At 35.7% G+C, this 19,308-nt stretch overlaps 1 protein-coding gene across 3 annotated transcripts in view; it reads left to right on the top strand.

Moving 5' to 3' along the window:
- The window catches only part of LOC145686274 (sodium-coupled neutral amino acid transporter 9 homolog), a 348,057-nt gene that overhangs the window by 147 nt on the left and 328,602 nt on the right, over positions 1–19,308 (top strand). Inside the window, exons 1-3 of one of the 3 annotated variants that reach the window (XM_081759404.1) lie at positions 33–243; positions 12,253–12,378; positions 18,285–18,398. In XM_081759404.1, the coding sequence (XP_081615530.1) occupies positions 215–243; positions 12,253–12,378; positions 18,285–18,398 (269 nt within the window). In that variant the 5' untranslated portion in view covers positions 33–214. Of the gene's footprint in view, positions 1–29; positions 244–12,252; positions 12,379–18,284; positions 18,399–19,308 lie in introns of those variants that run through there. The other 2 variants (XM_081759405.1, XM_081759406.1) reach the window with 2 other exon arrangements.

Here is a 19,308-nt window from a genome sequence, read left to right as displayed (position 1 = left end):
CAAAATTAATTCTATCTTATTAGCTTTTGTATCCGTCTATTCGGTCAAAGAGGAAAAAAACGTGATTTAAAATATACACACGAATTTTATGTAAATAGCCTATCTCAATTAAGTAAATTTTATCGGGATTGTTATGGTTTTGACTAGCTTATTGAACAGCTGAATCGCATCCAACCACAGTGCATGCCAGTGGGTCAGGAAGCATGTGAGAAGCATGCGAAGAGGGAAGCGCGCAATAAGCAAGTAAGTATATAAATATTAATACGCAAAATAAAACAACACAAACATGTTGGATGGATGTATATCATTAAGTATTTAAATCACCTCCAACTCGTAAATTCTTTATGTCAATACGGAAATAATGCATATTTCAATAAGATTCTGGTAATAACACGTAGCTTTATTGAGGAGGCAGTGGACTTTAGTTTCCAAATTTTAAAAAGTAAGATTTTTATTTATAATCATGAATCAAAACCATAACTCACTGACAAAAGGTTCGAGATTACCTGAATGTGTAATTCGCACGTGAAATTTGGGATGACATATTCAATTTATATCTAATATCTATATTAGAGAAATCATTACATTCTAAATTTTGTCTTCAAGATGTGTATATTAAGAAAATGGATCATAACTTATCAGAACGTTACGTAATTATGATGCTAAAATATCTTAACTAATTTTATTTTAATTACATTATGGTCAGTAAATTTGTACAGTTCATGCAGTTTTAACTAAAACTGAAGGATTGGTTTGTGTGTGTGAAACAGAGAGAGAGAGAAATAGAGAAAACAACTATATTCACTCACACTATACCGGTACTCTCCTGAGCTGCAAATTCAAACCTTATTGCAGAATAAACTGTACTGGGAAATGGGCAGTATATTTTACCGGTGTACCAGTCACTACGCTACTTAATCCCGGGGCAGGGCACAGTGATAGAACACTTATCTCCTGTGCGAGATATTCTTGGTTCGATCCGAGGGCATGTAAATTTCTGGTGGACATCGTGCACCTGGGTTTTCTCGGGGTATTGCCGTTTCCTCCCACTTTCTTTTCCACCAATTCTTCGATAATCATTCACTTGCGTTAATCATCGTCTCCCTTAGCGTAACAGGCATACTCAAAAGTTTTTCGTTAAAAAAAAAAAATGGCCAAATGGTATGCTTAAAAGATCTTGAATATGACATTGGGGACATCTCTGGCGTTGAACTGATTTTTCCTTCCAGTTATACGCCTGCAACCGAGAGATCTTGAATATTTCTACCACTAAACTTTTCGATCAAAAGAATGCATGGCATAATTTTGCGATATCCATTAAGCCTATGATCTCAATGTAAATTGAATTAGCACTCATATTTCATTACGGCAGAAATGTGGCTAATGTAAGTACTGTACATTTTGAAAATAAGACTTCATGGGCCGTATGCAGTCTTTCTGACGCGTGATTAGTGCAATGGTAAAGAGTTCGACTAACATTTTTCCTGCAGTAGTCAGGCCTTTAGTATAACGCTAATCATACGTCAAAACGACTATGCATAATGTGTTTGCTGAGATTTGTTCTTTCATCAGCAGACGTGTAGGTTTAAAAATAAATTTTCGGTCGGGGACATTTTATTCGAGTTTAATCATCAACATTTTATGTCAGTCGAAAGTTGTAATTATTTTGTACTAGCTACTATTTATTTCTGCCTTGCGACTTCTGAAAAGTCGTTCTTTGTCTTGAAAAGGATACATATTTCACTTACATTTGGAATAATTTGATTTTAAAATGTGCCAATTCTTTAAGTAAATGAACACTTAATTCACTCAAATAATCCAGTGGTGCATGCGGTGATCTACGATCTGATAGTTACTAACCATCCTCTTCCTCAATGAATTTTAAAGAAAAGAAGAAGCGAAAAAATAGTGGTGTTCGAATAGACAACAAAATATTCCTCCACCCAGTTATATTACTGAAAGATAAATAGTAAACATAAACAGAATATCTAGTCTGGGCCGGATATATTATATTTTTGTATACATATATTAATGTGGTAATTGTTTTTCTTAACATGTTCAAAGGGGTGGGATTAAAACTCGTAGGCTCTTCCAGTTGCGTACGCCACTGTACTTAATGCATTCTTCTGTGCGACAGATTATGCGATAGTGAGTCTAGCTAGGAAGAAAGCTGGTTTATCGGACTGTGACATTTTGAAGAAAAGAAAAAGCTTTAAAACATTATTATTATTATCATTATTATTATTATTATTATTATTATTATTATTATTATTATTATTATTTGTTCTTAAACATGTGCGATTAGGGCACTTCATAGAAGAAAATAACTTTTTTTCTGCTTTTTGCGTACGCTACCGCATATATGATACTGCGAGAGTGCTTTCCTGTTCAACTTTTACGGTCATCCTGTGATAAGAGGACAGATACAACGTTTTTATTAGAACAGAAAATGTGCGAGATAGCATTTAAATTTCGACATAGTAATCCATGGATCGTAAATCAAACTGGAGCGGAGATACAGGTACTGAAACCATTTGTTCCAGTTGTTGTGACAGAGTTACAACCTTTAAAATTCGATTGAATTTTCTTCGCTTTTAGTTTTACACTGTAAAGACGTGTACAATGAGTTGTATAGTATAAAGTGGAATCCAGATTAGTAGTTGGGGTTGTGCTCACTTCAAGAGTCGAAGTCAGGATGACGACGTTAGACATTTAGCTGACGAGCAGCACTTCTATGACTTGTGTAATCTTAAATACCTTTAGGGTCAATCCATGCCAAGTGACCGAGAAAAAAGAAAAATTGCCGCTCGACCTTTTTTAAAAAAATAAATTTTTCATGAATGTTTATCTTATATCAGGGTACTTCAAAAACAAAATTATTTTTTAAAACATCTCGTAGCGACACAGCTTCTGGCGCCATTTTGCGTTTTCTCGATTTCAGGAGTTTACGTTGTTTTGAATATCTCAGTATCTATTTGCCCCAGCAAATTGAAAACTGCTGGACGTGTCTTAACTTGTGCACAGTTAAAACTTTGTCCTCTTAACACTTTTGCCTAAAAACACTTGAAAGGGGTAAAATCAGGGCCTAGAGTAGCAACATTTTTGGACATTGAAGACATGTTTGGGAAGAGGAAGCAACTGACGTAGAAGTCTGAATTTGTGTGTGCATTTAGTCCGGGGTCATAAGTTTATACTAAAAAAAATTGCAGACCTTCAGCTGTTCCCAGAGGCCTGAAAAAATATCGTAAAGTTGGGGAATTATGCCAATTTGCCATATTTAACGGTTCAATTTCTCCAATGGGCCTGGATAAAAAAAAAAAAAAAAAAAAATTGGAAAAAAACGGAAAAATTGAAATTTTCGAATGTTTTACTACGCTATGCTTTTAAAATGAAAACTATTTTATTTTTACTAGTTTACAGTTAAGATCAGTGAGTAGGTATATTTCTTGTATTAGAATAGGGAAATTTTGTGGCAACAAATATATTTGCACCACTCCTTTAAAGTAAGCACCGTGATAGAATGGAGTTATGGCTACAAAAGATACTAAAATATAATCCTAGTTAGATCAATTAATATAGACGTATTTAAATTATCTTAATTATATTATAAAGTTACCATTTTACGGCAGGGAAGTGTTAAAATAACAGGGCCAGAATCATTTCAGTTATAACCAGTGTGCTAAAATCAAATATATATTTTATGGAGATACGTGTCTTCCTTGTGCTGTGTAAAATTTCCGGAAATTTTGAACCCGTTAGAAAAATACTTTTGTTCGGAAATATTTGCAAAACCTGGAAAATATAATTTAAAAACTATTTTTTCGCCTGACGCTAATCATATTTGCTGTAACGTGTCTGCAGAATGTATACAATGTATTTCGTTAGCAGGAAAAATATTTAAAGCAACGGCTTTTAATTTTACTTTTTAGTTTTCTGATAAAAATCCCTGTTTTATTATTTGTATATTTTTCGAACAACTCAGAGAGATGATCTAATTTACATATACGCACATATGCGTACAAGTGCGTAAATTTGAGCAGCGACAAATATATTAATAAATTTAACATGTATAACTTCCGTTCGTTATTATTAAAGACTAGCAGAATGCCCGTTCTTCGCACGGGGATAATACGTTTTATGTTGGGTATAAAGGGCACCAAAACTGTCACTAATGAACTTAGGGACTCCAAAAACTATGAATTCGACACTAGTATCAGTCATTTTCAATTACTTTTACATATCCCTCCCCCTTTACTAGTACTAATGGGGCTGAATCTGGATTTAAACAGCTTCGGAAGTGTTAATGTTCATCTCAGAACCCCTAAAACCATGGATTCGACACTAATATCGGGCACCTCTCCGCGCCCCCAAGTTACGAGGATAAATTAGGATTTAAACGGCATTGGAAGTGTTACTGTTCATTTCAGCGAGCCTAAAAGCTATGGATTCGACACTAATATCGGTCATTTTCGATCATATTTATATATCTCCTCTCCCTCTAGTTACGGGGATGAATTTGGATTTAAACGGCATCGGAAATGTCACTGCTCATCTCAGCGACCCCGAAAACTATAGATTTGACACTAATATCGGCCACTTTCAGTTATTTTTATATATCTCTTCCTACCCAAGTTATGGACGTGAATTTGGATTTAAATAGCATCGGAAGTGTTACTGTTCATCAAAGGAACCCCAAAAACTATGGTTTCGACAGTAATATCGGTTATTTTCGATCATTTGTATATATAACTCCCCTCTCCCCGACCCCCAGGTCACGGCGCTGAATTTGGATTTAAACGATATTAGAAGTATTACTGCTCATCTCAGCAACCCCGAAAACTATGGATTCGACACTAGCACCATTCGTTTTCGATCATTTTTTATATATATCATCCCCTTCCCCCTCTAAAGTTTTGGTGTTGAATTTGAATTTAAACTGCATCGGAAATGTCACTGTTCATCTCAGGGGTCCTGAAAACTATGAATTCACACTAATATCGATCATTTTGCATCATTTTTATATAGTTACCTCCCCCTCCCCCGAATTTGCGGGGATAAATTTGGATTTAAACGGCATGGAAAATGCCACTGTTCACCTCAGCGTCCTCGAAAACTATGGATTCGATATTGATATTGGCAATTTTCCCTTCATATATATATATATATATATATACCTCCCCTTCCTCCAAGCTGCAGAGCTGAATTTAAGCTTCATCGGAAATGTCATTGTTCATCTTAGCAACCCCGAAAACTATGGGTTCGACACCAAGATCGGTAATTTTCAATATATACGCACTTACTTCCTCCAAGTTGCACCTTCAAAGGGAAATGCTAAAATCCATCCCAGGCTCTAAATTCATTCATGTTGGAAATTTTCATTGAGATCAGTATGGTGGTTCAAGAGTTTTTAAATTAAAAATGTATTCATTTTCATTTTTATATATATAGATAATTTGTCGCAGTAGAAAACAGGTATTTGTTTTCTTACAAAATTTTATACATAAAGTTTATAGTAACTTCTGTATTTGAATATTAAATGGTAGGAATTATATATCTAAGTGCATGAGTAATAGAGAAATTTGCCTATTGCTCTTTCTTTTAAGAAGTAATTTGGTTAAAATTAACAAAATTTCACCAGATCAAAGAGCACATTAAGGTCTCAGTTTCATTCAAGAGCCCTATTTGTTGCAAAAGAGAAACGCTTCATGATGGTAGATGTGTATGCAATTGTAAAAGTTCTGTAATTAATGCACATCCAGGTGTAAACGACTAAAAGGCACATAAAGGAAATGAGTGCAGACTATTAATTTTCAAGAATAATTACAACAATTTTATTTTCGAATATATATATATATATATATATATATATATATATATATATATATATATATTAGGGATGGCCAAAAATTTTCGGATCCGGATATCCCGGATCCAGTGATATCCGGAACCGGATCTCGGATCCGAATCCAGGATCCGAAATTCGAATCTCAGATCTTGATTCGTATCCAAACCTGCATCTGAAATTGTGATGATAAAATTGAATATCTAAAATTCGTTAAAACTTTTTTTTTAGGATTCACTGATATAGTAGGTTGCTGTGCGTTTAAATGTTTCCATAACACGTTTGTGTTACCTTTGTTCTTTATTTTATTTTAACCTTGCAATATTTACATGTTGCACTTTCTATCGAAGTCTCTTTAGTAAAATGTTTCCCAGTTTGATTTCTTCCCATTTCAGAGTATAGTGAACTGTCTGAAAACTGATGTAAATGGTAAGAAATTCTTCTGTTTAGCTCCTCTTCGAAACTTAATGTTAGCTTCACATTGAAAATATTTATTTTTTTCTTAGAAAATAAACTTTCTTCTTTTCTCATATACAAATGAAATATCTTTTAGATAAGGCCCTTCTAATCGCAGGGATAGTAGACAAAACAAACTCTTTATTAATAGTAGTTTCTGACTCACGAGTCCAACCACCAACAAATGTAATAATGAATATCTTTCACTTCGAAGGTATATACAACAAAAAATATAGACTGGTTGGCGTGGAACAACAGTAGAATTTTAAACATACACACGAGAATTTCAGGAGAGCGATATGGTTGTGTTCGTTGTATGACTGTTACCTAACTTATGGCTTGCCCTTCTGAGGTCAGGAGTTTGTTGAAGGAGTAAATATGAAAGAGATTTCTGTTATTTTTTCTTCACCCTCCTGGCTTCTTTAATCATACATTGCAGGACGTAACCAAAACATATCTATGCATCGTATCATTGAAGCGTTTTGTGTTTTGTATATTAAAGTGTTCAAAAATATTTAACATATTCGCATTTGTTCATGTGATCTCAGGTTCAATTCTCGGTGGGAACACATGAGAAACTTGAAAGCTGAAACAACATGAAAATAGTATATAAAAGTCAGGAAATTGATATTAAAACTTTAGCTATCTATTGGGACTGTAAGGCTGTAGTTAAATTAACCCACACGTTTCGTGAAGATATATTACGTCGTTATTGTTTATTTACTATACGCTACCAGATACATCCTCAGAGGCCACTTTACACTGTAGTAAGCAACAGATGAAAACATTGGAAAAGGAATGAAAGGAAGGTCTCCAGAGCCGTAGATCAAGGTACTAACCTAGCATTTGCCCAGTATAACTGAGAAACAACCCTGGAAAATCCTCAGTCAGGATGGCTGGTCTCCGAATTCGAACCCGGTATTATCCAATTGCGAAGCAAGAATCCTAACAAGTAGCCTGAGCTCGCTCCGTATTATTATTATTATTATTTAATTAACGTAATGTTTTAAAATTAGTGCAATACTTTCTTTATTGCTGATGTTATAGTTAATAAACCTACATGAGACATCAGTCCCCCATTAAGAAAGAATACTAGAACTGGAATTCAGGAAGCGAAGGTGAAGAGATTAATAAGGATGAGGAAACTATGTACAATGCAAAAACTGAGTAATTATGACTTCGTCACAGATATATTCACTTACATACGTCAATTAATATTTCAGTGCACTCTTACTTTCTATAGTGGCAGGAAAATGGCCCGCTTTTGTAAACGAACACACTAAGCACGTGCGTATAGGCGCAAGAAACATAGGTAAAACTAGAAAAAAGAATAGGGTAAGCGAGGGGAAAATGATAAACCGCCCTTCAACTTGAAAAAAAAAAAGAAAGAAAGAAAGAAAACTAAAAATAACTCAGAGCTACGAAAGACGCGAGGTGAATTTTATTGAAAAGATTGTTTTTCCTTAGTGATTAGTTGTGCTAACTATGAACATGAATTAAAAAGAAAACAAGTAGCTAGCTCTGAGTTTCCCAAACTAGTTGAAAAGAAAATATTGGATAAAATTTAATAATAAAGAAGCCATTTATGATAATTTAAACAAACTAAATTCTTGGCACGACAGTCCTTTGGTTCCTACCAGCGGGCTTACGTTGAAGTGGGGATGTGTAGTCAACGCATCGACACCCGAAGTCCCTAATGCCGGCTTTCTAGACTGCAGTCCGCTACCTATTACTTAAGATAACTCCCCAATTGTCCTCACGATGCTGGGTCAACATCGAAATTGTTAAGTGCCTCTCCGGGAATTGAACCTATGACCACGGGCACCTAAGGCACGCTCTCTGTCTTCTACAGACGAAAAGCTATAGTTACCCACATTGTCTAATACAGAAATAAGTTCTGATTCTCTAATAGCTGCTGATGGTGATAGTCAAGGTTCACCGAAGCATGATCCCAAACCCAAACTGAGATATTGATGTCACTGGAATGCCTGAAAAGTCATTGTGGGTAAGTGAATTGCCCACTTGTCAGGATGAAGGGCGATGGTGATGTGAAATGCGGGGCTGTCAGGGGTACTACTTATGATAATTGGATTTATAATATTCTATGTTGCCATAAACCCTCTTCAGGAACAAAACTGTTAATCTTAGCTTTGAAAATATTACATAAGGAGTTTTATTGCTATCATTAGGTTGCATTAGGAATTATCGAATTTATTTTAACGCTTAACTTTTACATCTCTTCTGATTTACGAATATTTAAATCGCGATTATCCCCTTAAGGTCAATTAGTGATATTTTAAATAATTTCGAACCAACTTTATATATGGTTAGTCTTGTTATATGGGAATAATTGAGACCAGAAGCAGTCTACAGGCTAAGTCCAAAAGAATCTTGGCCGACCTCCTGATAAACTACGTCTTTCAGCAAGGTGAATTGTGGCAATCCGATACCCACATGAGGAAATCTTCGGTTCAGTGTGAAAGCTTCCATAACAACCAGCACTCTAATCAGTGAAATGTGCTTTGCTAATTTTTATTCAATGTGAAAGTACCTAACTTTATTGCTGAAAAAAAAGAAAAGGCATTTATTTCAAACAAGCTGCCATTACAGTTTTCGTATTTGAACACAATGCTCATGAAAAGTCATGTTAAAGCGCAACTTGCCCCTGAAAAAGAATATTTATCTGTTTTTAGTTTCTCGTGTTCCCCAAAGTACCGGTACATGCGGAATTAGTGCTCGCCTTCCGCTCGCATTACCTAGGTAAAACGGCTACGATCTTGGTACTAGCACTTGTTTCGGTGTCCAGATCTCATATATTTATCTTTCAGCCTGATTCTATGTATGAATCCGAAATTTCAAATCTAGATAAGGGGCACCAAAATTCATAGTTTATTCTCGGTGCTCATTTTGTGATTTACTAAATAATTATTAAATCTAATTGTAAGGTTGTAAGGTATACATTTGATATTTAGAGCAGACTGAGTAAGATAAATATACGTAAAAACTAGTCAATACTTGTCTTAACTGTTTGTTTTCTTAATTGTCAAAGAAATAGGTGTATTGAGGAATTTTAAATATTCGAGTTTTGTATTCCGGTTTCAAATATAAATGTGTATATTTCATCTCGGTCCTGCAACCGGGTGGACCTAGATTCGACAATTGAATTCTCATCCGGGTCAAATCAGATTGTTTTTTAGTAAGGCAAGCATTTGATCTTTAGTGTAGAATGAAGGAGACAAATAGGCTTGTCAATATCCGTCTTAATTTTCTGTTTTCTAATTCACTGTCAGGACTTCGTGAAATTACTTTCGGTGAATTTTTGATATTCAAGTTTATCACAATTTGGGTGGGATGTGGGTTTGGATAAGAATCAAGATCTGAGATCCGGATTTCGGATGCAGATCCGAATTTCGAACCCAGATCCGAGATCCGGATCCAGATCCGAGATTTGAGATCGGATCCAGATCCGAAATACGAGATCCGGATCCAGATCCGAAATACGAGATCCGGATCCAGATCCGAGATTCGAGATCCGGACCCAATCAGATTCGGATCCGGCCATCCCTAATATATATATATATATATATATATATATATATATATATATATATATATATATATTAAATATTCGCTATATTGAAATTTCTCAACTTACATTTTTCACGCATTCGGAAAAAAAGGTCCCAATACTAGTAAAACTAACCTAATACAAAGATTTTTATTTTCCCAATTTTTCCGGAAAGAAACCGGAAAAAACGGTTTTTTACCAGCAGGTTCAAAATTTCCGGAAATTTTACAACACTAGGCAGAATTAAACTCAGTTGTTTACATTCACAATTATTTTTTTTTTTTTAAAGGCAATTTAACTATTAAAATCGGTTAATGGCTTTTATAACTATATTCGGAGTTATTTTATTACTACCGTACTTCAACAATCAATTTCATACGGTATACTAATACATAACGACATGTGAACCTACAATAATTGGTTGGATTGGAGTTGTGTTCCTTTCAGCACCCAGACTGTGAAACTGCACATAGGTCAGTGTGGAATCTGAACTACCACAATGTTTTCAGGTTTCAATGCTTTTCCACTGGGAATCGAACTTGGGACCGTGTGCACCGAGGACGCGCACACGCTGTCCACTAACGACCATCTGAGAGGGCTAACTCCTGCAATAAAGTATTGCATTCCAAACGTAAAGAAGAAAAGAAGTTGCGTCGATATTTTTATCGGGTGTTCAGAAGGTATGTGAAAGGCTTCCACGAGGTTATTCTGCATATGTTTCCTTTTGTGTCCGGACTCAGTGATAGAGCGCCTATCTCTTGTGCATGGGGTCCTTGGTTCGATCGTTGGCCAAGTAAGTTTGTGGTCGACAACATCGTGTCTGTTGGTTTTCTCGAGATACTCCCGTTTCTTCCTGCATTTTCATTCCCCCATTCTTCCATCATCATTTACTTGCCTTAATCATCTGTGTCCCTTAGTCTAAAGGGCATAATCATGGAACGAAAGACTTCATTTAATTTTTTTCTCTTTTTATCCGACAGAATTTATTCTCAAAAAGTGAAACGAAATCTTTAGTTTTGTCCGTTTGGCCAAATGAGACGGATGATTAATGAAGGAAAATTTATTCTGACTGTAATCGAGGCACATATTCAATTCGCTGTCCTTTTTTTTTTTTAGCACCACGCTATGATACGGTCGTTAACACTACTTGAGTTTGATTTAAACTACTTGTAAGGATTTTAGCCGAGGCAAATATCCCTACCGGAAATCAAACACGGGAGCACTCGCACAATCAGTGTGTTTTTTAATTACTTCGTTAGTTTGTCATCGTTAATGGTATACTACAGAAAAATTGGTCGTAGATCTGGCAGGGATGCGATCTAAGCTTGCCAGATGATTACTGTACATAGTGTATCTGCATTGTTTGACTACTTTATTTCTTAAACGCAGTTGTATAGGTAATCCAACAACAGAATATTTTTCTGTTATTCCATCATACTTCTGTACTCACTTGTGCTAAATACATACAAAGATAACCAATATTGTAATCTTTTGTCCCAATATTGAGACGTATTGTACGTGCCATATTAAGCCATGTACATTTTCTTCATTTGTATTAATTTTCGTTTTCTTGTTTGATATTGCTGGATTCACTGTAATTAGGTGCTTTTTCTAGTGCTCTCGTAAAAGAAATAAAGTTATAAGGAATGTAGGGAAGAGTCTTAAGATTATTATCCCCTTTTGGCACGCAAGAAAGAACGAAAACTTTTGAGATTTAACCATCTCTTGCCAAATAATATTAAAACCAGTGACGTACACAGAGTTTTATGAAGGGATGGAGTAGTTCGAACGACGAATTAATTTCCGATTTTTGTATACTTACTTAGGTAGGATATATATTTTTTTAAATATATTATTCGAAATGGAGGGGGTTTAAATCTGATCATCGCTTTGCGTACGCCATTGTTTAGAACAAAATAATTGTTGTTAAAAACTGCAATTTGAATATACTATATAACCTATGTTTAATATCTCTAATTTACGCATACAGGCGTGGTTGGCCCAATTTGGACCTCGAATACTATACGGTTTTGGCGGAATGTTTTCTCAAGAATGGTTTTTGATTGGTTAATGTGTTTGTATGTCTTGGAGAAGAATCAAGAACACTTGTTAAGGTAACTGCTGCCAGTCATATAGGACAACGATAGCCGAATTATAAGTATATGTGGTCCGCGATAACCTTATCAGTGGACACACTATGTTTATATATCTTTTGTATACACAGAGACAATTTTCTTCTTTGTATCCTTTCCTCTTTCGTGTTCACCGCATTCAGGAATATTTCTTTCCCACCTAATTGAACGTCATTCTACATAAATTAATTCACAAAAGAGTTTAAGATAATGGGAATCTCATGGTTAATGAATTCTTTATATTCTTTCTGTAGAATGACTGACCTAATGGAAAGCAAGAGACCAAGTTACGCCTTTAGGAAGGGAGAACCGTTTGATTCTGAATACGAGTCTCATCCATTGCTCTCTTCCGATTGCAGCAGGGGAAGTAAGACTAGTGGGTAAGTTCAAAGTTCGTAATTTAATTTGTATAGACAAATCTTTAATGGACAGGTTGGCATAATAGTGGCATTGTGTTCTCAGATTCGGAAAGTTTTTTTGTGTTAGTTTACTATTTAAAGCGTTGTTATGATATTGCTTTTTGGTTCGGTTTAAAGACAAAGTATACACAAGCTCTGCTTAGTAGGCTTTGCATATTGGAGTGTAGATTGAATCCGTAAGAGATGGGGGACGAAGTCTGTTCTAAGAGCCAATATACCAGTAGCTCGTCTACCAGTTTGAAAATAGAAATAATTTTTTGAGATTCTCTTTAACAAAACTTAATTTACTTTGCTTTATCAATTACAAAGAATTATATTGGCTGTGTTTTGCCCGAATCTACGTTCCAGACAGCTTATCTTTGAACTTAATTAGTGAAGCCACGAAGCAGCTGAGCAGGGTGGCCAGTTTCTTTATTATTTGGTTAAAAACTTATATAAAAAGAAAATTAAGGAACTGAAGCGGAGGATAAATCGTGAATTAGGATAACAGATATCACGTGTACAAACACTGGGAATCTGGATTCTGTATACAGATGTTCAATTAATATTCTTCTGATATAAAGCATTCGGGTTTCATAGCATTAAGAAATCAGTGTACGTGGAATGAGCTTCTACCTACGTTGCTTTAGTGTATTCTATTCAATCCAGTGGCCAAACGGAGAAAGTCAAGGTTTTAATTTATATTGTTTCATGTCGAATTTCGTAGGTGAAAATTAACATTCTCATTTCGTAATCGCCTACAATTTAAATGAAGGTACTTCCAAGTTTTCTTCTCTCACTTTCCCAACCAGGATGGTTGGTGTAGTTCGTGGCTGATTTTTTTCTCAAAGTTTCGTCTCCATGCCCAGCAGTGAACGAAATGACCTATTACCGACTTCAATTGCAGATTTGTTAATCAATAACATTGATTTGCATTATGTGTAATATTATTTGTATGTTAACTTGAAATTGCACTTCAGAATTTTTGTTGAAACAACAATAACAATAATAATAATATAAAAAGCCTAGGCATTTTGTGAGAAAGCAGTCATGAATGTATCTAGTAAAATTTCGCTTTAGATTAAAAAAAAAAAATCCTGAGTTATAAAATTTCTAATTGGCACCTTTACTGCAAAGTATTACAAATTATAACCGAGAACTTACTATGAGGGGAAAGGTTTGAAGGAAGAGACGACTTTTGTTCCCATTTGAGCTACTGTCCGAGAAACGGTCTCGTAGTAGCGTGGAAATCAAAGTGATTACTTGAAGAGTAGGGTGACCAGTCGTACAGATTTTTGCAGTACCGTACTGTTTTCCAAAGAGCTGTTCTGCGTGTTGCGAAGGCGCCTAGAAAATCGAGAAATGTACTTCTTTTGTAAAATGTCCAGAATTAACTTACTTGCAATATTTTAATGTTTCATTTTTTATTCACAACATTTTGAATCACAAACACACTTTTCCTGAATGATGAACCACTGTGTTTTTAACACCCCTCAAAGGATTAGGGAAGGAGAAGAATCAACAAACCATTGTTTTGCAATACATTGAGAAGGGTTTGTTTAGATATCGGTAAGGTAGGAAAGGTTTCTTTTTCAACTTAAGACCGTGATGCTAACCAAGTTGAGAAGTTACAGTCTAAATTTTTCCTTATTCTTTAAAATAATACCACGCACCGAGAATCAATTTAAAAAAAAAAAAGTCTTTAGCCTTACATGCAGTGACTTAACTAGGGTGGGGCAAACGGGGCTTGTGCCCCGGGCGCCATATTGTGGGGGCGCAAAACGGCAAATATTTATTATAAGGCAAGGAAAGGAGTTTTAACAAACTAAAGATCATAAAAAAAACTACCTCAGAAACAACAGCACAACAACATAACATCACAATTTTAGTCCCAGCTTTTTGTGTTTACATTTAACTTACATTGATTTAGATCTAAGAGATTTCCAAAATGTTCGAGTATAATACTCGAGACAACAGCTTGATTCTTTGTCATGTCAAGCATGCTACTCTCAATTTTTTTTGGCAATCAAATACTAATTAGTTTGGTGTTTTATTTTGTACTAAAAATTAAATTATGTACTGCAATTTTAAAATCAAGGTTTACCACTTGAAAATAAAAATGGAATAGGAGAATTACTGTGTGATGCCAATATCAGGTATAGTCGGGAATCGTTTTGGTTTGGTTGGTCAGGAAAGAGGGGGAAGAACTAAGGCGAGTTCTTACCCTGGCCGACAATCAGCCCAGTTACGTCGCTGCCTACACGAAGTTCCACTGTACGTTCATAAATATAAATCATTTTGTCATTCATCCAAAGCATTTAGAATTGTGTTGAATTCCTTCAATACTTTTGTTAACAAAAACGAATGATTAATTTAAGGTTAACGTTAAATGAAATAAGGACATGCATATTGCCGACGCAGTAAACTATTATATACTAGGTATTATGCTTGTGTCCTACTTTTCACTTGTCAGAATCTGGTCACTCTATTGAAGAGGGTGTCTTTTGTGGATATTAGTTATGACGCCAGATACAGTTTAAGCCCTAAAATTAACTTATGTGTAGTTGGTTCGGATGGTTGGAGTTTAGCGTTCCTTTTCTCATCAAGTCTAAACAAAAGGTGCCAGTTTTTAAGGTGGAACCTGAACTACTGTAATGCATTCAAAGTTCAAGACTTTCATTGGGAATCGAACCCGAGATCTTATATCCAAAAGCATGTGCGTTAGCCACTAGACTAACGTGGAGGATTGATTATGTATAATGGACACAGAATTATGCACTGGTGGAAACACATGTAAGAGCAGTAGAGGTTCATGGGTTTGATCTCAAGTTAGCACATAAAATGTGGCAACATGTCTTAGTAGTACCAATACAATACCCATGGATTATCCCGAACATGTTGGTTCGGAAAATATATAGTACTCACCGTAATAGCACGTATAACCACTCCAAGGGAGCAAACAAGTATCTGGGAGGTAGTGAGTCGTAAATATGCTGAATGCCTTGTCTGGATTATGTTGTTCCACGCTTGCAATACCATATGTGTTCGCTAGGGCTTTGATTTCGAGACTTAGCAAGCCGTTAGGGGGGGAGGAGTGTACCGAGTAGAGCGCAATGGTTGTCATGGCGGTATGGCGCAGTTCATTATCTTGTTGGAAGATGGGGTCCCGCAAAGGTGTTAAGTAAAGTCGGTGATACGATTTAGGCCATGAATAAAGGCTTGAAGCGACCGAGATGTATATCTTTTACCTCATTTCCTCTGCCAAAATGTCAGATATGCGTCTTGTATTGCGAGTGCGAAAACGCAGTGAATTTTGCCGCTTACATGCACGTCTACGTACACGGTCGTCACAGTATTCGAGACAAAAACGACTCAGATCACTGAGTGCCCTCGTCCTCCAATTGCCTCGAAACTAGAATGTCTTCGGCAGTCGAAGACGTTCTCGTCGATGAGGAGGCTTCATGGACAATCGATTCTCGTCCATACGTAGCCCAGTTGGTGGCGAGGCCACATCCCTACCCACGCAAGCATTTCTGCGGATCGACCACTGGGCTTCTTGGAGCTCCAGTATATGATCACGCTTCAAGTCACTTAATGGACAATAGAGTTTCTCTGGCAGGGTTGCGCAATAGGTGAGACATGACAGAATTTTTTGTGACTAGATACAATACGAGATAGAGCTTTTCCAGTAGAAGTAGATACACGTCAACACTTGTGGTGTTTACCGACATGGGCGTCTCTGGCGGGGGGACGCGTCCCCCCAATATTTTGAAGTACAAAATGTTCAATATTCTATTTAATTTAATTTATTTACTAACGACAGAGTAACATATAAACAATAATTATTATATTCATTTGGAATATAATATTCAGTCTATGAAACAATTATAACAAAGTTCTTAATATGTCTCAAGCAAAAAGGTTACAAATGGAATCACAGATAAATAAACAAGTTGGGCTAGGTACTACTATTTAAATAACTTTCTTTGATGGCTCCCCCCCCCCCCAAGTTTACATGCCAGAGACGCCAGTGTTTACCGACGATTTTTAGAACTACTAGCAGCAGTCTCTCTGTAGACGCTACGGTGGCTGAGACGAATTTCATTCGAATCGGAAGATGTGTATGGAGTATTCTTTAATGTGTTTCCTATCAAGAAATCATCTAAGCTGAAGAGACCCGCAGCTGATATGTCAAACCGTTCACAAAATGATTGACCAGTACTATTAAGTTTCGGCTCAATAGGAGAGTAGGTATTTGAGATTGTGGTGCACGGCTAACCAAGTAATCACTGACATTAGGAACGGCTTTGATTCTGTTAGGATGTAGAATGGATATCTTAGAAGAACTCGTAATTCCGAAGAAGATTGTACGGCTGATGAAGGCGCGTAGTAAAGCAAATACAGTACTAAGCTGCAAATTGAAAGAAAACTGTCAATTTCTTATAACCATTTCTTATAAAACTACTTATATGTTAATTTCTTATAAAACTACTTTAATTTTACGTTAGAATGTGTGATTAGGAAGATAAATAACAACAAAAGGAATGTTATTAAGTGGACTATACCAACCACGTGTATATGTATATGGTAGTTAATTCCAGAAATCAAGAATTTCTGTCTACCATATATATATATATATATATATATATATATATATATATATATATATATATATATAAAATCTAGGTAAGAACAAATACATGATGACAAGACTAGATCGCATTCGTGGATATGCCAATAACAAGTAGAGAAAATTGAAGGCGAGATAGTGTAATAGAGAATGGCATATATTGTGAGTGAGGATTTATCTTATGTAATGGTCTGCGTAAACGCAGACTAAACTAGGTTTATGTCCTGGTCCGGGTTCAGAGCCTAGTGGGCCGTATCCTTCATAGCCTTGGTATTGCATAAGGACGTAAAACGAAAACTCAAGTTAGAGAGGTTGAGTAACGTAGACGCATTGATAACAGATAAGAATAAGCCAGAAAAGAAATAATAATAATAAAATTTTAGTAATGGGAAATGCAAGTCATTATGCAATACAAAACTTTTCATTGTCGCGATTAACATAGAACAAATTAAAAACAAAACACCTAAAATAGCGTAATTATGCCTATTATAATGTATGACTGAAACTTGGTTGCTGACGATAGAGAATAGAGGCGGAGAGTTTCCGAATACCAAGTTTTTTTTTGTTTTTTTTCTTTTCTTTTCACGAAACAAGCGACTTTAATGTTCAAAACTTCAAAATACTTGCTCGTCAGCGAAGTTATTGTACGGTTAATAGGATAGGTTAGATGTGCAGATACAGTGTTTTACTCCATTAGTTATTTAAAAGATGTCTTACTGCATGCATACTCGTAGGTCAAATGATATTACTACATTGTAGAGATTGTGAGCTCTCTGATGATAAAACATTTTTTTTGGGGGGGGGAGGGAGGCGGATAAACATATGGATTTATTTAAGAGAAACTAAACAGTCTTGAGGGTACGTTACTAAGCAGTAGAGAGCACATGAAGTGGTAGAGTTCACCTCGTGTGCGAAGATATCCTGCTTCGATCTTAATTGTGTAAATTTGTGGTGGACAGCATTGTGTCTATATTTTCGTGTTGTTCTCCGGGTACTCTTCCATTTCCCTTTTTGTTTCCTTTTTCACTCTCACCTTTCAATTCCTTCATATTCATTCACTTTCGTTAATGATCCGTCTCATTTAACCTAAAGGCAATAACTATGGTACCTCTTTCCTCTCCCAAAACCAGATCAACTATCACATGGAAACTTGTTCAATAGATTAGCAATTGTATATAGTACTGTTATTATATGTTCTTTTTTTGTGTGTGTGTATTTGTGTACAATTGATAAATATATTGAAATTTTGTACTTTCAGAGGTCATGGTGGATTGTTTCTTGATTCAGAAACAACTGATTATGAAGCAACAGCTACTAGACAACAAATAACTGAAATTCCGCTAAGTAGGGAAGCTGCCCGCCCCTTTCAGAGGTAAGTGTTGAACATGGTGATAACGGTTTTAGATTTAATTCATGGTTTTGTTTTCTGGTTATTTACAGATTATATTATCTTTCAGAGTTAGTATTCCTATATTTCACTTTGAGACGTATTTGTAGTTCTTCATTTAGTTTATCGAAAGACGTTTTTATCGTATATATATACCTTCAATAGTTACGATGAAGTCTCGTCAAATATTTGATAGTGTAAACAGTTCCTCCAAGTGCTTCAGACTTCATATCAGTTGTTAGTGTACTCCTTTACGATCATTACTTGAGATTAGAAACATTGTAAGTATACAAATATAACTGATATGCTGCTTTTGGGACTGTGTGCGTACTTCTAGATTTATCATATGATTATTTTAAATCTCAGCTATACTTGTACGTATGTATTAACGTTGGAGACATCACGTCTGTCAATATACATGACATTTCTGTACACATGAGAAATCAATTTTTGAACGGTGAGCTATGTTAGTAAATAGTAACCTCCATTTGAAGGAGCGAGAGAAAACTCTTGCTTCCTTTATAATACTTACGTCCATGAAGTTGTAAGAGACTACTAAATCCTGAAAACTTAGTCTTCAGAAAACGCCAAATGTCGCTAATTTCATGCATGAAAGTATAATTGAAGAAAGGAGAGAAAGAAAACACAGTCTGACCATTGAACTATGTATCATTTACTGCAGTTGCTAGAGAGTATATGTACGAGGGACGTTCAAGTTATAACCGATTTTTTTTCTGTTACATAGAGAAGATATCATGCGAATCGATTACAGAAGGTCAGTCTACATTTATGGAAACGAAGTGGAACGTGCACCAGGGGCGCTAGAATCGTACAGAGAGCACAGCAGAGCAATCAAAAACCAGTTGTGTGGAGAATTCGGTAGCAGGACGTGAAG

The sequence above is a fragment of the Thermobia domestica genome, chromosome 5, assembly GCF_964235325.1.
Source record: "Thermobia domestica chromosome 5, izTheDome1.hap1.1, whole genome shotgun sequence".
NCBI lineage: Eukaryota > Metazoa > Arthropoda > Insecta > Zygentoma > Lepismatidae > Thermobia > Thermobia domestica.
The sequence above is the reverse complement of the archived record's forward strand: the minus strand, read 5'-3'. Positions and strand labels throughout refer to the sequence as shown.